At 40.4% G+C, this 21,944-nt stretch overlaps 1 protein-coding gene across 2 annotated transcripts in view; it reads right to left on the bottom strand.

Moving 5' to 3' along the window:
* Positions 1–4,202: 4,202 nt before the first annotated feature.
* ARHGEF17 (Rho guanine nucleotide exchange factor 17) overlaps positions 4,203–21,944 on the bottom strand; it is a 243,454-nt gene continuing 225,712 nt past the window's right edge. The window contains exons 18-21 of one of the 2 annotated variants that reach the window (XM_063431681.1): positions 16,324–16,472; positions 12,501–12,675; positions 11,230–11,487; positions 4,203–10,670 (exon numbers count right to left, since the gene is read on the bottom strand). In XM_063431681.1, coding sequence (XP_063287751.1) covers positions 10,480–10,670; positions 11,230–11,487; positions 12,501–12,675; positions 16,324–16,472 — 773 coding nt within the window. In that variant the 3' untranslated portion in view covers positions 4,203–10,479. Of the gene's footprint in view, positions 10,671–11,229; positions 11,488–12,500; positions 12,676–16,323; positions 16,473–21,944 lie in introns of those variants that run through there. The other variant, XM_063431689.1, reaches the window with a different exon arrangement.

The following is a 21,944-nucleotide window of genomic DNA, read 5'->3' as shown; positions in this document are numbered from 1 at the left end:
CCCTGCGACCAGGTGCCCGCCGCCATGTGTTGCGGCCCCGGCCTGCGCAGAGTAAGCGTGCGGGGGGGGCCCACGGATCAATTTTCGCACCGGGGCCCCATTGGTCATGTGTACGCCACTGGGACAATATGTTCCTACACTGAGACATCTCAGTAGGGCATTACATCATTCATTTTTGTGACATCATAACCCTGAATTATAACATCATTACAAGTTCCCTTCACAACCTTTTGTAAAAGAAAAATCTCACTCAGAGTTATTTACTTAAAATGACACTGTAGGCACCCAGACCACTTCAGCTAATTGCACTTAGTGCTGCAATGCGGGTCCAGAAAACTGTAATGTTTACATTGCACCTCTAAGTCTGCCCTTAGTAGAGGGCACTAGAGGGCTTCTCCGTAATCCAAACTGACTTTTGGTTCATTATCATGCAGTGTCAGATTTTCCCCATAGGAAAGCATTGAATAAGGATTTCCTATGGGGAGGTCTATTGTCGCGCATGCGCATTAGGTCTCCCCCGCCGGCTGACGTTGGTGGGGGAGGAGCGTGGGCGGAGCCTGACCCAGCGCCGAGGGACATCTACGCTGGATTCAGGTAAGTGGCTGAGGCGGTTTTAACCTTTAGCGCCATGGGAGGGGAGGGACCTATTAACCCTATAGTACCAGGAAAACGGGTTTGTTTTCCTGGCACTATGATTCCTTTAAATGAGAATTCAAATTGAATTTGAAATTTAAGGTAAAAATGGCCAAACTGTAAGTCTGGTAAACTTCCATTCAGCTACTTTAACATTACATTTGAAATGATCTCTTCAGTAAATAATCCAGTTTTTGTCAGACGTGGTATCGGCCAATGTCCTTCAGTCTATTTCAGGTCCATTTCCCGAACACGGATAATATGAAGCTGCTATGGCCTATTCGTTTCATTAAAAAGGACCGTCGTTACTGGGTTTATGAAGTTGTCATGGAAACTTTGGTGTCTTTGTATTTTTCATTTCTATGAAATCTAATTGTACCACACAGAACTGTCAGTGAAAATGTGAAAATCAATCCCTTGAAACAAAGCAAGTAATAAACACACAAACGGCATATTGCAATAAAAATCTCGCTGAGCAGAGTGGTTGGTGGGTTAATATACTGGGGATTTATTTACTAAATTGTGAGATGCAAATGAACTGATCACGTTACTCAGTCCGAAATCTATCTCCAGAATTTGGACTAAATTTAGCAATATGCCTGGAGACTGGTTTTACCAGACTCTTATAATGATACACATTGCACAGGTCACCGTTGACTTGACAGACGCCCTGCTGTATGCATTACCTATAACCATCAGCTTATCAAAAATCTTAGTAAATCTATCGCCGTGTCACCATGGTTACGGAACTAAGCACTTCATTATTCATTTTGGAGGACTTGCAAAATATTTGTGTGGAACTGGGACACTTACTGTCAGAATAACAATATTATCACTGTTTCCATAAAAACCAGAACATAATAAAACCTCAGACTGCAGTCTGATTAGGGCACATTATATTGTTTTCAGCAAACATTGTGTATGTGTCATCTTTTCTTTCTGTTCCTGTGCCGTTAGCCTGAACTAGCACAGTGTTAATACTGCATACAGTGTTTTGTGTTCAATGCTGCTCCAAAGGTGAGTCATGTTAGGTTAATTGCCAATTAGTAGGATATTTATTTATAAAATATTTTACCAGCTACAAATGGCCTCTGACAATCATCACTTTAGTTTGTGACATTTTAAAGCAGCATGAGGATGATAGCAGGGTTCCGGAGAGGCTAACTAGTTTATACCTAATTCACCGATGGGCTTGGCTCAAAAACTGCTAAATAAAATAACACCAGCAGTTTTCACATAAGGAGGAACAGCATTGACTCCAATCAGGTGTAGATGGCCACTTAAAGGGACACTATAGTCACCAGAACTGCAGCTTATTGAATTTGTTATGGTGAGTAGAATCATTACCTTCAGGCTTTTTGCTGTAAACACGGTCTCTTCAGAGAAAATGCAGTGTTTACATTGCAGCCTAGTGATAACTTCACTGGCCACTCCTCAGATGGCTACTAGAGGTGCTTCCTGGGGCAGTGCTGCAGAGTAAACAGCACTGTCATTCAGTGTCTCTGCCCTCTGCATGCAGACACTGAACTTTCCTCATAGAGAAGCATTAATTCACAAGATGCTGGTTAGCGGGGCAAGTGTAGTGTATTCCATGGAGGTAGAGAAAAGATAAAAATACCTTTCCATGTGATGCAACATAAATAGTTAGTTTGTATATGTTTGTATTCCTGACACTATTGCGTTCCTTTAACCAGAGTTACTAAGTGGCTAATAAAAAAAAATAGCATGAAACATTAACGCTGTATTAAATCTGCGTTTTTTTGACCCATCACAAAAAAAACTACGAGGGCTCCACAGCTATATGTTCCCATAATGCATCAAGATGCAACGGGAATAATAATAATATCGTCTGATGATTCACCTTTCAACTTACTAGCTTCAGCGAGATGATGATGATGATGATATCCGCCTTCCAGGACCTCACCAATACATTAATGGCATCACTGCCTCTGTACAGATATATATAGTTATAGTTTCTTCAGCCATTGGGGGTGTTTCTTCCTGAATAATGATCCAATTAGGACTTTGAAGAAGAATTGAAACTTATGTGAAGATAAAATGGTGGCCTGCTACTGTGTATTAGATCATTGATACATATTGCAAAGCGTTTATTTTATCGACTCATTTGTATACATATATACTGGCATCCAATGTCAAAATTGGGATGTAGTGTTTAAAGGGGATGCAGTGTGTATGAGGGGTGCAGCATGTGTGAAGGGAGCTGTGTGCTTGTGAGGGGTTCCATATGTGTGTGAGAGGAGTGCAATGTGGGTGAGGGGTTCTATGTGTGTGTGAGTGGTGCAGTGTGTGTGAGGGGTGCACTGTGTGTGAGGTTTCATGTGTTTGAGGGGTGCAGTGTGTGATGGGGGGCAATGTGTGTGAAGGGTACATTGTGCGTGTGTGGTGTGTGTGGGGTACATTGTGCGTGTGTGGGGTGCGTGTGTGTGTGAGGGGTACGAGGTACAATGTGTGTGAGACTTACAATGTGTGTGATGTTCCGTGTGTGTTCAGTGTGATTAAATGTGTGATTAACTTAAAAGTGTGTGTGTGTGTGTGTGTGTGTGAGAGGTGCAGTTTGTTACTGTGTTGGATGTTATAGGTCCTATATATTATGTGGGGGGCTGTGAGCCAATATGTATATGTGTGTGTATATATATATAATTTTGTTTTATATATTATTTAAAAAAAGAAAAAGCAACAAAACTTTATGTCCCCACTCTTCTTACCTTTTTCTCAGGGAGGGAGTTATTGCAGGACCTAATGGCCCAGTGGTAATAGTAACTCTAGCCTGCAGTTCCTCCTGCTGCGGCAGAGTTCATTCTGCTTGCGAGCTCTTTGGAGCATTGCCTTGGTAACCCTCGGCAGCGGTCTGAATTGCCAAGCTCGCGGGAGGAACATTTACCCTCCCGGCTCCTCCTCTCCCCTCGCTTTCCTCTCTCTTTTGCAGAGAAGTGCCTTTGGGCCAGTGATAAAGATCTTTGATTTCCATGTGAAGGCACACAGCAAGGCCTCCCAACAGTTCTGCTTTTGGTGGGACAGTCCCGATTTTATGGTCCTGACCTGCTTTAGTTCCCTGGTGTCTTACATCTTGGAACACAATGAAAACGTCCCCGAGCAGCACAGCGCGAGTGCCTCCATAGATGTGCTTGTGTAGTGCGCACTAGGACCATGCATGGAGGACTTTAACAGTGCTTCCTGTACGGTCATGGAGGATGGGGGCAGGCCAGTCAGTCTGTCAGTGGACTGTTATGGATGTTGCTCGTGGCAGACTCCTCAAAAGGTCGGCCCACCCCGTTCCTATTCCGCGGGCCTGTTTGTTGGGAGGTATGGAAAGGTTTTATCAAGGCTACAAAGCTGATTTTGTTTTATTGCTATGTGGGAAAGTGATTTCAGTGTCCTGAGGACAGGAAAAAAACAAAACATAACAACAAAAAAACATTGCGTGTAATCTGGGATGCAGTATGGGAAGACACAAACCTCACCGATTATAGAATACAGATTTCACAGAGGGCCACCAGGTTGATATTTCTTGTATAGAAGAAAGGAAATAAAACTCACGTCACACAAAATCCGACACTAGTGAACTTTAATTACAAAGAATCCACAGTGATCAAAAAAAAAAAAAAGGACAGATTTATGGCAGCCGTACCGTCTCCCATAGGAGCGGTTATATGTGAACACCACTGACGTGCCAGGAGGAACTATACACAAGTTATATAAAAATATGCATTATTATTTTAACAATCCAGAGACACGGAGAACACTATGTACAGGAAAGGCCATATAATGTTAAGTCACTATTTACAATACATTTGGGATTTTAGATATATATATTTATATTTTTTTTTTATAATTTCTTCCCCCCGCTCCCACAAAAAAATAAAATAGGTATCTTTTCTTTAACCCTTTCAGTGACAGAAGAGTAAGCACTGCAAGGCAGACGGTAACATTATCAATTCACTGTTTAGTTCCGCAGCACTGAGAGGGGTTAAAACTGGAGACATTCTGTGAACCGTGTGATATACGATACTGGCAAGGATTGTGGGTAAATACATTGCACCGCAGGACTGAATGGGTTAATCCATAGATGTCAGCCTTAGAAATGAAATTAAAAGTTATGCACCGTGAAAGATCCAAATAATATAATCTGGGACCTAGACTGACTTTTTAATGCGTTATCATATATAATGCGTTCAGAAATATGTGATGGACAGTCTGTTTCAGATACAGCTCAGCACGTAATATAGGTTGATCAAGAAATTGCAATAAATGGCAAAATTAGTGCTAATGCATATAGTTATACACAGTAAGTCTAAGTTTTGAATGTATTGTGTGCTGATTACACTAAAGCGACACACGACGAGAGGATCACATTTTATTGCATCTTAGTTTGACGGGAATTTTGGCAAATAAGGGAAATGTTAACAAGTCATACCCATTCCTTAGTACGTCTAGCTGACGTGGTTCTTTTGTCGAACGCAGTCTTTTCACCACCATATAGCATTTTAAAAAAATGCCTATAATTTGTGTTCAACATTTTTAAATTGATTCAGCAGTTTTTTGTTTTTGTCTAAATGTTGGAGACACAAAATATTCAAGAGTTTAATGAGCCATTTCCTCTTATCCCCTGTACAGTGGAATGCTAGAAGCTAATCTGCTAATCACGGAATCTGATTGGCTGCTGACATCACACGATCTCTGTTGTATCAATAATGGTCACTCACAGTTGAAAGTCAAAGATGGCAGCCGACATAAATTAACACCGACCATTCTTAAAGGGTTAATTCTATCTGAACCATCCCTTGCTTAGATTAAATAATAATCCATGCTTTATTGTTTTAATTGGATTTATGGGAAGAGGGAAGACATTTTCAAATGACAGTGATGTTTCAAATATAAAATAAGTTGTTGTGAAACTCCGCCGCAAGGGATGGCAGGCACTTCATAGAAATGTTCTGTAGAAACCAGATTTTCACAGTTATGGTTGTCAGACCCACCAGATATAACGGACCCATTTCCCTTATATATATTTATGGGCAAAACATGGATAGAAACATAGAATGTGACGACAGATGAGAACCGTTTGGCCCATATAGTCTAAATACTTTCGTAAGTCCCTGACCTTATCTTAAGTCTATTGTGATATTTTGTACCATATTATTCTACATTTGATTTATTAAGGATTCACCACTTCCAGATAATTATTTATTACATTATATCCAGGTTTGTTTGTTGTATCAATATTTTACTTATATCATATTGATTGTTCATTTTATTGTAATCTTTTAAATGTTTCAATAAAAACTATTTTAAAAAGTCTAGGATAGCCTTATGCCTCTCCCACACATGCTTAAACTCCCTCCCTGTGTTAACCTATTCCATGCGTCCACTACCCTCTCAGTAAAGTAATACTTCCTGAAATTATATTTAGATATAGACAGGTTTCATGGAAGGACAAGTTATACAATGCACTATGCAGAATTCAAGATCATTGGAAATCAGGTCTTTAATCAGTGAGGGATCCTGCAGTATGGCATTTCGAAATTATGGTAAATCTTGCAGCCATTATCAGTGTTGAGAAAACACACCAAATGACGTCTACCATATATGACGTCTACGGACCCTTAATAAATGGAAGCCTGCATGGACTGTAGAGAGGAACGTGCTAAAAATATTTAGTGGTAGTGATAATGGTATATTGTAATAGTGATAATAGGTAAATATTTACCCATTCACGCTGCACAGTGCAGGCAGTGCCACAACACACATAAAATACAGGAAGGTCAGATATCGAAGGCGCTGTTATGGGATACATGCGAGTTGCATCGGGCTGGTTAATCACTGCGTCCACAATCATTAAAGGGGAAAACAATTGTCTGTTGAATCGTTTTTTTATGTTGTGTGTCTCTTCTTTGGACCTTCAAGTTGCAGACTGCAGCTCCTCTATCACACGGCAAGCATGGGAAGTGGAGAGGGGACTTACTATGTTGCAGGCTGCAGCTTCCATGCAGAATACATGATAAACGTGTGGCTCCTATGTGCATCAGCCCTGGTCAGGCACACACGCGCAAGTATTTTAAGAAAAAACATTCAATATTTTATTCACTTTGTTCTACGCTGGAATAAATGCGATATAATAATATGAACTGGCAGTCAGGCTCAGATATGGCTGGTGAGCAGAATAAACTCCGCTATAGTTTTCTTTCTTTGAGACAATTCTTGTCATTTCTCTAAGGATGTTCATTAAACCAAACGCATATGGAACTCTAGGTTACGGTAGGCAATTGAGTAACAGAAGGCTTCTCCTTCTTGATCCTGGGAGATATGGTAAAAAAAATCTACAAGTGACATCCCCCTGGTTTGTTAAACCATTTTGAGATCCTTGGGGTCTTAGGTCCCTATTAAGAATTGCTCTAATGTCAAAATAATTAGACTCTGCATTGAGACTGTAATCACTGGTGTTCATGTACAAGGAAAACCGTTCATGTGAAAAAAATCTCCCACTCACCTACAGTCACATATTTCACTTTGCTCCACTTTGGTCTTACTGTATAGTATCCAGCCTCAGACAGACTATAGCTTACTATACACCCCAGGATGAATACAATAGCTAAACTGGACGCATTCTGCAATGCTGCTATTCTTAAAGTTTGGCAATTCTTCACCTAATATATGCAGGATCCTTGTAAATTCTCTACAAGTGAATACACCTCTGTGAATAATATGAAGAGACACGGATAATGAGTGTAGATATTTGTAGTACTTGGGTCTCTAGGTAGTATTTCTGTTTGATACTCCCATAACCAAACTGTCTGTAAGTTCCGTTACTGCAGGTATACGTGCGCATGGAATATGCAAGGGATTCTGGGAGAAATAGATTAATTTAGTCGTAGATAAATGGAATACTGATAAAATGACATATCTCAGGTTTACTAATGAATTAGATAAGGACCAGCAGTTTATAAATATACTCTGGAATAAGTGTAACGAGTTTTGTATAATGCCAACAAATAAATATCAAGATGACTATTGCTTTCTAAAATTAGGGAACGCAGTTTTGCTCATGCTTTATGAGGAATGAAACGATTGTTGGGCGTTAAATGTCCCATAAACCCATGCAGACCCTCTGAAACAATGAAATGTCTAGGGTTGGATGACAGGCTTCCGATACTTTCTGGTCTGGACAGAGCTCACTGCAAGAGGCTGCAAATCCTGGATATTTACAGCAAATGCAGAAACCTCAAAGTAGCGTATCTTATAAAGTTTATTTTGTTATTGTTATTTTTTAATATAACTGAATGCATTGTATATGGGGTCAACTCAACCTCAGTGTGTCCCTATACGTTTCCATACTCTCTTTACCTGTGTGGTAGAAATGAGAACACAATGACTGCAGGCACTAGATTCTGAAAACATTTTGAATGAAGATTTTATAAAGACACAGGTTCCATTGTCTCACATGAAGTCAGTGAGGAAGTTACACATTCTTACACAATTTCAGCAGTACTGGGATTGTTTGAAACAGTTAAAAAAAGGCCCATTATTTTTATTGATATCATTATGTTTCTTTTTAATCCCTTTAATGTTTCCATTTTGGGAAAGATGATTTTAGATCAAATGCAATTTCTTGGTGACCGGATAAACCAATCCGGCTGCTCTCTAGTGATAACTTGAACCAGAATTCAGAATAAAAGTGGTCACAAAAAAATAAAAATAGTTTCCCCCAAATTTTCATTCTGCCATTTTCAATCCCTCCAAGATAGATCATATTGACATTAATGAAAATAACAGACTTTTTGGCAACTAGACTGCTTTAGACTAAATTGCGTTTCCCTGCTCGTTCTCTACAGGTTGGGGAGTAAAACTCACAATACACCTGGACTGTATCATGGCCATACAAAACACATCTCATCATGCTCAGCCAGACGTTTAGTGACTGGCATTGCAGATCACAGTGGTATGAACACTTTAAATTGCCTTCTTTGGGTTGAACTGTGTGATTTGTATTTTCTTATCCAATAAGAGCAAACTAATTTTACAAGTCACTAAAAATGTTTTTTTTTTTTTTTTTAAATGAAATAAATAAAAAAAGTGCAACTAATTCCCCACACACAGAGGGCGCCAAATGCTATTAGATTTGTAGAGGAATACCTACATCGTATCCTTTATAATGATGCTTTGCTGGAAGTGAAACAGATAGGATCTGTTAACACTCAACATTTTTCCTCATGTAGTCTGGAGTCTCTGGTTCTCTGCTCAAGTGAGAAAATTCATACGGTCTAAGGCAGGGGTGGATAAAAATACAGACCCCAAAACATCAGAGGAGCAGTGCATCTTATTTTTTGGCCAGTTGTAGCACACTTCATTTCCCAGAGGAAGAATACACAGTAGTATACTAGGTTCTACTGTCTGCCATGACAGAATATCAGCGTTCAGGAGATACAGCGGACATTCCACAAACTGACAACTACTAAAATCATTTGGCGCCTCAGCCATAGGGATCAAACGTCAGGGAACAGGATGTTCCAAACACCCACAAAGTGGAGATCAGGACTCAAACGAAATGGGTGGGAGGGGTAGTGTTCTAGGTTAAAAAGAAAACTCTCTAAATATTCCTTTAATGGAAGCTGGGATATACATTTATCAATTTCTGCAGTACCTTAGCATAACTATATCAGAGTTTCTTCATTATCCCTCAAGGATAGTAAGATATATCCTCACATGTTGATGTTGAGAGTTTTAAAGTCCAGAAAAGTTGCAACATTTGAAAGTGGATAACACGATTCTGTCCTCAGGACGAACGGATGCTACCAGTTCATTTACTCCGTTGCCATCTCATTTTAACCAAAGCCAGGGTTAGCCAGCAGGTAGGCCTTTGACAGACTGGCAAAGAATCATGGCAGTTGTTTTGCCCCACACGGCAGGCTTTCTTTTGGCTAACTCTGTCCTAAGTCTACCCTCCAGTGCCGTAGGAAACCTAGAACCAAATTTTGGTTTTATCACCTGACAGAAAGCAATGAGTGATGCACGTTACCATTTTTTTTTCCACACTAAAAATATTAAAACTTTAGAACGCAAGCTTTCACTTGACAATAAATAAACATTTTTTTCTTTTAAACAAATGGCTTACAGAGCCAGAAACACGTGAGCCAAGTTTTTAAAGCCACAGGTATGGAGTGTACGGACAAGCCCACTGGGAATCCAGTTTTTGGAGTGGACGAGTGATGAATGATTCATGGTATTGTGATGTGGTCTTATTGAGATCACGAACACAAAAAAAAACAAAACAAACAAAAACCCCCAAAAACGTGATGAAGAGCATTTGGGATGATTCCACTAGCAATGCAATGCTGCTAAGCAGTAACTAGTGGTTAACACCTTTGTGGACGTAGAGACTGTGGAGAGCTGTGTTCAGGTAAAACTGGAATGGTACATTGAAATGACTAACGTCCTTTTTATTCCAATTACCTTTTCAGTCGCAGTTAGATAGAGTTGTAGGCACAACACAGTCTCGATGCTCAAGTACCACTTGGTAAACAAGGCCTTTGGCAAACATACCTCCCTCTTCCTTCCTTTTTTACATTTTTTTTGTACACTATATAAATAACCATTTCTTCCATTAGATCAACTCTTTGGCCATTAAGCCATGCCCTTCCTACGCACAAATTGAGCCTCTCAAAAGAAGGCTTTAGATCCTGCATCGTGGTGAAGTAGGTCGTGGATGGATATTTGAGCGAGCAGGTTTATGTACATTCAGGACAAGTCAACAGAGAAGCTGGACAGAAAATAAGGAGGCAGCAGTGACGCAGATGGGGGCCCCCAGGCCACATTCTGGTTGGACACAACTCAGACTCTCCAAAGAAGTAGATGGTTGGTACTGTCGTCCCTCCCTACTGTTTCACTGCTGTTGGTTAGCCTGAAGTCCTCATATCCATCTCCACCACTGATGACTAAAATTTTTGATTTTGACTGAGTCATAGGGGAAGGTCTGGGTCTTGAAGAATCCTTCTTCTCTATATCCGATGGCTGCCCATTACCTGTTGAGAGAGTCAGGAGATGCAGTTGTGTAAGAAACACTAATGTATATTAACATTCCTTTCCAGAGAATTTGGAGTAATGCTTTGGGGAAGAAACATGTAGCACACTTCATGCCTCTTTATAGAAGACTATATTCCAGAACGGAACGAATCAGGGATTATTTCTACCAACTTTGGTTTTTGATGAATAAACCAAATCAAATATTGTATTGTATTGTAAGGTAAACAAATTTAAAACTAGTGATTAAGGTAATAAATATAATTGCTAGAATAGGCGATTTCATTCAATAAGAGCATGTTGCGTGTCCTGAGGGGTCATGTAATTGTGGGTGCTGAGATGTGAAAAGGTGTGATGAAATAATTGAGTGAAGGTACCAAGATGGAAGAAGGAGCACTAAAATCAAGGGATAGAACACAGAGATGGAAGGAGGGGAATAAAGGCAAAGGGGTTCGTGAGCGAGGCCAATTAGAATAGGCTTGCCGCAATACCCATAATAATAAAGTTAACCCTGCTGCAGAATGTAATAATAGCACTGGCAGAGTAATACGAGATACCCACCTTGATCCCCAGGTACAGGAAAGCTGACATCAAACCCATCTGGCAGCTCCACGGAAGTGAGGAAGCGGACGTGGCCAGTGTGTCCTTGAGACAAGCCCACTGGATTGAGTGGGCCTTTCAAAGTGTTGGTGCTGGTGGTGATGGAGAGAGTGAGCACCACTCCGGCGCTGGTTCCGATCCACAGCAGGTCCTTGCAGGCCAAGAGAGCTGTGATCCGCAGACATGCGGACTTGTGTTGGCGTATTATGGCATCAGAACCTATGGAAAGCCAGAACATATTACATTGGCAAAATTAAAAACCTCCTCTAAATGTTTATAGGAAGAACGAGAACATAAGCTGACCAAGCCCTTTCATATCTGTTTTCTGTTCCACCCAGAAATGATTTCTTATTTTGGAATTTTATACATCGAGAAATCAAAAACGATGTTATCTGACATATTTGTGGCCTGTATTGACACAGATTATCCACCCACAACTGAGAATTAAAACCATTATTCAGATTTCTAAAGGAAACTGGACAAAGTTTCCATACGGTTTGTTACAGACATACAACCTTCTTTATCAAAGATTTCTAGGAATATTTGTTTCAGTGGAGAATGTTTTCTCCACAAAAGGATTGAAAAAACCTTAGGTTTTAAACCTTGTGATCTTTGAAACAAATCGTGATCCATGACACACACTTAACCGCTGTTTCTAACCTTGGAATTGCATACGCTTTTGAATGACTTAGGAAATGTAGTTTAAAATCATATACTGTGATGATTGTCGTACAGTTTGCAATGTTTCATTAGACATTGTAGCACCAGGATTGCATATTGCAGTGACGCGGGATGTTGTGCCTGCAAATATTGTAAAACTATAATTCCTGCTACTTATACCGCCAGAAAAATGATAAGCATTATGGGAAATATAGTTTAAAACTGTTCCAATGTAAGGCAAACAAAGAAATGAAGGAGCTAGAATCTTTAAAAAAGGAAATGACCCTTTCTTTTGAAGAAAGAGGCGATATAATCTACTACCCCAAATACCCATCATATCTAAGCAGTATTGAGCTAAAATTCTGATTACCCAGGAAAATGTGTGCTCACCTCATCTAACTAAACCTCCGAGATACCCACCAATCAGGAAAAACTGGCACACGGGTAAGACAAATGATGGTAAAATAGTATGGTATTGTTTCTGCATTTTGACCATTACAGCTGTCAGATTATAGGCACCCTATAGTTTACTAATGTCCAATGAGGAACTCCTAGTACTCTGCGGTACTTACCTGCTAGCATTTTGTGCACTGGTGGTGCAATATCCACCTCCGCAAGCTGCTCAAATGAAGTGGAATGGTATAGCCGGACTTGTGCACTGCTCTGCAAAGCGATCCACATCCCAAGACATGAACTAACCATGCAGGTAACACTGCGGTTCTGATCCTGCCCAATGTGGAAGGTGTGCTGCCGCAAAAGAGAGATTAACAAATTAACCAATGCTGCCTCAAAAGAGAGATTCACAGATTAACTGATACTGCCGCAAAACAGAGATTAACAGATTAACCAATGCTGCTGCAAAAGAGAGATTAACAGATTAACCAATGCTGCCGAAAAAGATAGATTAAAAAGATTAACTGATACTGCCACAAAACAGAGATTAACAGATTAACCAATGCTGCCGCAAAAGAGAGATTAACAGATTAACTGATACTGCCGCAAAACAGAGATTAACAGATTAACTGATACTGCCGCAAGAGCGAGATTAACAGATTAACTGATACTGCCACAAAAGAGAGATTAACAGATTAACCAATGCTGCCGCAAAAGAGAGATTAACAGATACTGACGCAAAAAAGAGATTAACGGAGACTGCAACAGGACAAGGATTAACAGATTAACCAATGCTGCCGAAAAAGAGAGATTAACAGATTAACCAATACTGCCTCAAAAGAGAGATTAAAAAGATTAACTGATACTGCCACAAAAGAGAGATTAAGAGATTAACTGATACTGCCGCAAAACAGAGATTAACAGATTAACTGATACTGCCGCAAAACAGAGATTAACAGATTAACCAATGCTGCCGCAAAAGAGAGATTAACAGAATAACTGATACTGCCGCAAGAGAGAGATTAACAGATTAACTGATACTGCCACAAAAGAGAGATTAACAGATTAACCAATGCTGCCGCAAAACAGAGATTAACAGATTAACTGATACTGCCGCAAGAGAGAGATTAACAGATTAACTGATACTGCCACAAAAGAGAGATTAACAGATTAACCAATGCTGCCGCAAAAGAGAGATTAACAGATACTGCCGCAAAAGAGAGATTAACGGAGACTGCAACAGGACAAGGATCAACAGATTAACCAATGCTGCCAAACAACACATATTAATGGAGACTGCCACAGGACAGAGATTAACAGATTAATCCATGCAGACACAGGACAGAAATGAACAGATTAACTGATACAGGACATAGATTAACAGATTAACAGATACAGGACAGAGATTAGCAGATACAGGACAGAGATTAACAGATACAGGACAGAGATTAACAGATTATCTGATACAGGACAGAGATTAACATATTATCTGATACAGGACAGCGATTAACAGATTAACTGATACAGGACAGAGATTAACAGATTAACTGATACAGGACAGAGATTAACAGATTATCTGATACAGGACAGAGATTAACAGATTAACTGATACAGGACAGAGATTAACAGATACAGGACAGAGATTAACAGATACAGGACAGAGATTAACAGATTAACAGATACAGGACAGAGATTAACAGATTATCTGATACAGGACTGAGATTAACATATTAACTGATACTGCCGCAAAAGAGAGATTAACGGAGACTGCAACAGGACAAGGATTAACAGATTAACCAATGCTGCCAAACAACACATATTAATGGAGACTGCCACAGGACAGAGATTAACAGATTAATCCATGCAGACACAGGACAGAAATGAACAGATTAACTGATACAGGACATAGATTAACAGATTAACAGATACAGGACAGAGATTAACAGATACAGGACAGAGATTAACAGATACAGGACAGAGATTAACATATTATCTGATACAGGACAGAGATTAACATATTATCTGATACAGGACAGCGATTAACAGATTAACTGATACAGGACAGAGATTAACAGATTATCTGATACAGGACAGAGATTAACAGATTAACTGATACAGGTCAGAGATTAACAGATACAGGACAGAGATTAACAGATACAGGACAGAGATTAACAGATTAACAGATACAGGACAGAGATTAACAGATTATCTGATACAGGACTGAGATTAACATATTAACTGATACTGCCGCAAAAGAGAGATTAACGGAGACTGCAACAGGACAAGGATTAACAGATTAACCAATGCTGCCAAACAACACATATTAATGGAGACTGCCACAGGACAGAGATTAACAGATTAATCCATGCAGACACAGGACAGAAATGAACAGATTAACTGATACAGGACATATATTAACAGATTAACAGATACAGGACAGAGATTAACAGATACAGGACAGAGATTAACAGATACAGGACAGAGATAAACAGATTATCTGATACAGGACAGAGATTAACATATTATCTGATACAGGACAGCGATTCACAGATTAACTGATACAGGACAGAGATTAACAGATTATCTGATACAGGACAGAGATTAACAGATTAACTGATACAGGACAGAGATTGACAGATACAGGACAGAGATTAACAGATACAGGACAGAGATTAACAGATTAACAGATACAGGACAGAGATTAACAGATTATCTGATACAGGACCGAGATTAACATATTAACTGATACTGCCGCAAAAGAGAGATTAACGGAGACTGCAACAGGACAAGGATTAACAGATTAACCAATGCTTCCAATCAACACAGATTAATGGAGACTGCCACAGGACAAAGATTGACAAATTAATCCATGCAGACACGGGACAGAAATGAACAGATTAACAGATTATCTGATACAGGACAGAGATTAACAGATTATCTGATACAGGACAGAGATTAACAGATTAACAGATACAGGGCAGAGATTAACAGATTAACAGATACAGGACAGAGATTGACATATTAACAGATACAGGACAGAGATTAACAGATTGTCTGATACATGACATATATTAACAGATTAAATGATACAGGACAGAGATTAACAGATTAACAGATACAGGACAGAGATGAACATATTAACAGATACAGGACAGAGATGAACATATTATCAAATACAGGACAGAGATCAACAGATTATCTGATACAGGACAGAGATTAACAGATTAACTGATACTGCCGTAAAAGAGAGATTAACGAAGACTGCAACAGGACAAGGATTAACAGATTAACCAATGCTGCCAATCAACACAGATTAATGGAGACTGCCACACGACAAAGATTGACAGATTAATCAATGCAGACACAGGACAGAGATTAACAGATTAATCCATGCAGACACAGGACAGAAATGAACAGATTAACAGATTAACTGATACAGGACAGAGATTAACAAATTAACTGATACAAGACAGAGAGTAAACGATTAATTGATACAGGACCGAAATTAACAGATTATCTGATACAGGACAGAGATTAACAGATTATCTGATACAGGACGGAGATTAACAGATTAACTGATACAGGACAGAGATTAACAGATACTGCTGCAAAAGAGAGATTAACAAATGAACTGATACTGCCGCAAAAGAGAGATTAAAGGAGACTGCAACAGGACAAGGATTAACAGATTAACCAATGCTGCCGATCAACACAGATTAATGGAGACTGCCACACGACAAAGATTGACAGATTAATTGATGCAGACACACTGATTACAGGCATCTGACCACAAGTCTGGACCATGGCACTCTAGAAAACATAACATTTCTGGCAATCTCCACTTATGCGCATGCATCACTCTATGCAGCCTCGGAATTAAACGCAATGAGAATAATCCATTAGTGTTTAGAGAATGAATGATTTGGATGAATTGATTTCCATTTTCTCTACAGAGGCTGAAGATGACCCAGCCATCGCCAGACTAGCTGCTGTGGTCCGTACCTCCTGAAGAAGTGAGCTTGTATTAAAGATGGTGACCCTGTTCTGACATCCACACCACAGCTTTCCTGAAACCGACACCATTTTGGTTACAGGGCTCCCAGGGGACCCAAGAGGAAGAGTTTTTGAGTTCTGAGGATCCCAGAAACTTCCTGTTAATCAAAAGTAAACAGACATCAGTATGAAATACTGTTTGCTTAAAAGCTATACATTTACAATTTCTTTTTCTACATACACAGTCTCCACATACATACATCTGACAGCGTGGGAGCCTGGAGTGTCCCAATAATAATTTAAACCCACCCAGTATAACTAACTGTAACCTAACCTACACAGTGCACCTAACGTGTGTGGGAGCCTGGAGTGTCCCTTTAATCCCTTAAGGACACATGACGTGTGTGACACGTCATGATTCCCTTTTATTCCAGAAGTTTGGTCCTTACGGGGTTAATAATATAAACCCACCCAGTATAAGTAATTGTAACTAACGTACAAAGTGCATCTAATATTTGGGAGCCTGGAGTGTCCCTTTAATAATATAAACCCACCCAGTATAACTAACTGTAACCTAACCTACACAGTGCACCTAACGTGTGTGGGAGCCTGGAGTGTCCCTTTAATAATATAAACCCACCCAAGTATAACTGTAACCTAACCTACACAGTGCACCTAACGTGTGTGGGAGCCTGGAGTGTCCCTTTAATAATATAAACCCACCCAATATAACTAACTGTAACCTAACCTACACAGTGCACCTAACGTGTGTGGGAGCCTGGAGTGTCCCTTTAATAATATAAACCCACCCAGTATAACTAACTGTAACCTAACCTACACAGTGCACCTAATGTGTGTGGGAGCCTGGAGTGTCCCTTTAATAATATAAACCCACCCAGTATAACTGTAACCTAACCTACACTGTGCATCTAACGTGTGTGGGAGCCTGGAGTGTCCCTTTAATTATATAAACCCACCCAGTATAACTAACTGTAACCTAACCTACACAGTGCACCTAACGTGTGTGGGAGCCTGGAGTGTCCCTTTAATAATATAAACCCACCCAGTATAACTAACTGTAACCTAACCTACACAGTGCACCTAATGTGTGTGGGAGTCTGGAGTGTCCCTTTAATAATATAAACCCACCCAGTATAACTGTAACCTAACCTACACTGTGCATCTAACGTGTGTGGGAGCCTGGAGTGTCCCTTTAATAATATAAACCCACCCAGTATAACTAACTGTAATGTAACCTACACAATGCACCTAACGTGTGTGGGAGCCTGGAGTGTCCCTTTAATAATATAAACCCACCCAGTATAACTAACTGTAATGTAACCTACACAGTGCATCTAACGTGTGTGGGAGCCTGGAGTGTCCTTTTAATAATATAAACCCACCCAGTATAACTGACTGTAACCTAACCTACACAGTGCATCTAACGTGTGTGGGAGCCTGGAGTGTCCCTTTAATGATATAAACCCACCCAGTATAACTAACTGTAACCTAGCCTACACAGTGCATCTAATGTGTGTGGGAGCCTGGAGTGTCCCTTTAATTAATAAACCCACCCAGTATAACTAACTGTAACCTAACCTACACAGTGCATCTAACGTGTGTGGGAGCCTGGAGTGTCCCTTTAATAATATAAACCCACCCAGTATAACTGACTGTAACCTAACCTACACAGTGCATCTAACGTGTGTGGGAGCCTGGAGTGTCCCTTTAATGATATAAACCCACCCAGTATAACTAACTGTAACCTAACCTACACAGTGCACCTAACATCTGTGGGAGCCTGGAGTGTCCCTTTAATAATATAAACCAACCCAGTATAACTAACTGTAACCTAACCTACACAGTGCACCTAACATCTGTGGGAGCCTGGAGTGTCCCTTTAATAATATAAACTCACCCAGTATAACTAACTGTAACCTAACCTACACAGTGCACCTAACATCTGTGGGAGCCTGGAGTGTCCCAATAATAATTTAATCCCACCCAGTATAACTAACTGTAACCTAACCTACACAGTGCACCTAACGTGTGTGGGAGCCTGGAGTGTCCCTTTAATAATATAAACCCACCCAGTATAAGTAATTGTAACTAACGTACACAGTGCACCTAATATTTAGGAACCTGGAGTGTCCCTTTAATAATATAAACCCACCCAGTATAACTAACCGTAACCTAACCTACACAATGCATCTAACGTGTGTGGGAGCCTGGAGTGTCCCTTTAATAAAATATAAACCCACCCAGTATAACTAACTGTAACCTAACCTACACAGTGCACCTAATATTTGGGAGCCTGGAGGGTCCCTTTAATAATATAAGCCCACCCAGTATAACTGTAACCTAACCTACACAGTGCACCTAACGTGTGTGGGAGCCTGGAGTGTCCCTTTAATAATATAAACCCACCCAGTATAACTAACTGTAACCTAACCTACACAGTGCACCTAACGTGTGTGGGAGCCTGGAGTGTCCCTTTAATAATATAAACCCACCCAATATAACTAACTGTAACCTAACCTACACAGTGCACCTAACGTGTGTGGGAGCCTGGAGTGTCCCTTTAATAATATAAACCCACCCAGTATAACTAACTGTAACCTAACCTACACAGTGCATCCAACGTGTGTGGGAGCCTGGAGTGTCCCTTTAATAATATAAACCCACCCAGTATAAGTAATTGTAACTAACGTACACAGTGCACCTAATATTTGGAAGCCTGGAGTGTCCCTTTAATAATATAAACCCACCCAGTATAACTAACTGTAACCTAACCTACACAGTGCATCTAACGTGTGTGGGAGCCTGGAGTGTCCCTTTAATAATATAAACCCACCCAGTATAACTGACTGTAACCTAACCTACACAGTGCACCTAACGTGTGTGGGAGCCTGGAGTGTCCCTTTAATAATATAAACCCACCCAGTATAACTAACTGTAACCTAACCTACACAGTGCACCTAACGTGTGTGGGAGCCTGGAGTGTCCCTTTAATAATATAAACCCACCCAGTATAACTAACTGTAACCTAACCTACACAGTGCACTAATATTTGGGAGCCTGGAGTGTCCCTTTAATAATATAAACCCACCCAGTATAACTAACTGTAACCTAACCTACACAGTGCATCTAACGTTTGTGGGAGCCTGGAGTGTCCCTTTAATAATATAAGCCCACCCAGTATAACTGTAACCTAACCTACACAGTGCACCTAACGTGTGTGGGAGCCTGGAGTGTCCCTTTAATAATATAAACCCACCCAGTATAACTAACTGTAACCTAACCTACACAGTGCACCTAACGTGTGTGGGAGCCTGGAGTGTCCCTTTAATAATATAAACCCACCCAGTATAACTAACTGTAACCTAACCTACACAGTGCACCTAACGTGTGTGGGAGCCTGGAGTGTCCCTTTAATAATATAAACCCACCCAATATAACTAACTGTAACCTAACCTACACAGTGCACCTAACGTGTGTGGGAGCCTGGAGTGTCCCTTTAATAATATAAACCCACCCAATATAACTAACTGTAACCTAACCTACACAGTGCACCTAACGTGTGTGGGAGCCTGGAGTGTCCCTTTAATAATATAAACTCACCCAGTATAACTAACTGTAACCTAACCTACACAGTGCACCTAATGTGTGTGGGAGCCTGGAGTGTCCCTTTAATAATATAAACCCACCCAGTATAGCTAACTGTAACCTAACCTACACAGTGCACCTAACGTGTGTGGGAGCCTGGAGTGTCCCTTTAATAATATAAACTCACCCAGTATAACTAACTGTAACCTAACCTACACAGTGCACCTAATGTGTGTGGGAGCCTGGAGTGTCCCTTTAATAATATAAACCCACCCAGTATAGCTAACTGTAACCTGACCTACACAGTGCACCTAACGTGTGTGGGAGCCTGGAGTGTCCCTTTAATAATATAAACCCACCCAGTATAGCTAACTGTAACCTAACCTACACAGTGCATCTAACGTGTGTGAGAGCCTGGAGTGTCCCTTTAATAATATAAACCCACCCAGTATAACTAACTGTAACCTAACCTACACAGTGCATCTAACATGTGTGGGAACCTGGAGTGTCCCTTTAATAATATAAACCCACCCAGTATAACTAACTGTAACCTAACCTACACAGTGCACCTAACGTGTGTGAGAGCCTGGAGTGTCCCTTTAATAATATAAATCCACCCAGTATAGCTAACTGTAACCTGACCTACACAGTGCATCTAACGTGTGGGAGCCTGGAGTGTCCCTTTAATAATATAAACCCACCCAGTATAGCTAACTGTAACCTAACCTACACAGTGCATCTAACGTGTGTGAGAGCCTGGAGTGTCCCTTTAATAATATAAACCCACCCAGTATAACTAACTGTAACCTAACCTACACAGTGCATCTAACATGTGTGAGAGCCTGGAGTGTCCCTTTAATAATATAAACCCACCCAGTATAGCTAACTGTAACCTAACCTACACAGTGCACCTAACGTGTGTGGGAGCCTGGAGTGTCCCTTTAATAATATAAACCCACCCAGTATAGCTAACTGTAACCTAACCTACACAGTGCATCTAACATGTGTGAGAGCCTGGAGTGTCCCTTTAATAATATAAACCCACCCAGTATAACTAACTGTAACCAAACCTACACAGTGCACCTAACGTGTGTGAGAGCCTGGAGTGTCCCTTTAATAATATAAATCCACCCAGTATAACTAACTGTAACCTAACCTACACAATGCATCTAACGTGTGTGGGAGCCCGGAGTGTCCCTTTAATAATATAAACCCACCCAGTATAACTAACTGTAACCTAACCTACACAGTGCACCTAACGTGTGTGGGAGCCTGGAGTGTCCCTTTAATAATATAAACCCACCCAATATAACTAACTGTAACCTAACCTACACAGTGCACCTAACGTGTGTGGGAGCCTGGAGTGTCCCTTTAATAATATAAACCCACCCAGTATAACTAACTGTAACCTAACCTACACAGTGCACCTAACGTGTGTGGGAGCCTGGAGTGTCCCTTTAATAATATAAACCCACCCAGTATAACTAACTGTAACCTAACCTACACAGTGCATCTAACATGTGTGAGAGCCTGGAGTGTCCCTTTAATAATATAAACCCACCCAGTATAACTAACTGTAACCTAACCTACACAGTGCACCTAACGTGTGTGGGAGCCTGGAGTGTCCCTTTAATAATATAAACCCACCCAGTATAACTAACTGTAACCTAACCTACACAGTGCACCTAACGTGTGTGGGAGCCTGGAGTGTCCCTTTAATAATATAAACCCACCCAGTATAACTAACTGTAACCTAACCTACACAGTGCATCTAACATGTGTGAGAGCCTGGAGTGTCCCTTTAATAATATAAACCCACCCAGTATAACTAACTGTAACCTAACCTACACAGTGCACCTAACGTGTGTGAGAGCCTGGAGTGTCCCTTTAATAATATAAACTCACCCAGTATAACTAACTGTAACCTAACCTACACAGTGCACCCAACGTGTGTGGGAGCCTGGAGTGTCCCTTTAATAATATAAACCCACCCAGTATAACTAACTGTAACCTAACCTACACAG

The sequence above is a fragment of the Pelobates fuscus genome, chromosome 1, assembly GCF_036172605.1.
Source record: "Pelobates fuscus isolate aPelFus1 chromosome 1, aPelFus1.pri, whole genome shotgun sequence".
Lineage (NCBI taxonomy): Eukaryota > Metazoa > Chordata > Amphibia > Anura > Pelobatidae > Pelobates > Pelobates fuscus.
Note: the sequence above shows the minus strand (reverse complement) of the source record. Positions and strands in the feature narration are given on the sequence as shown.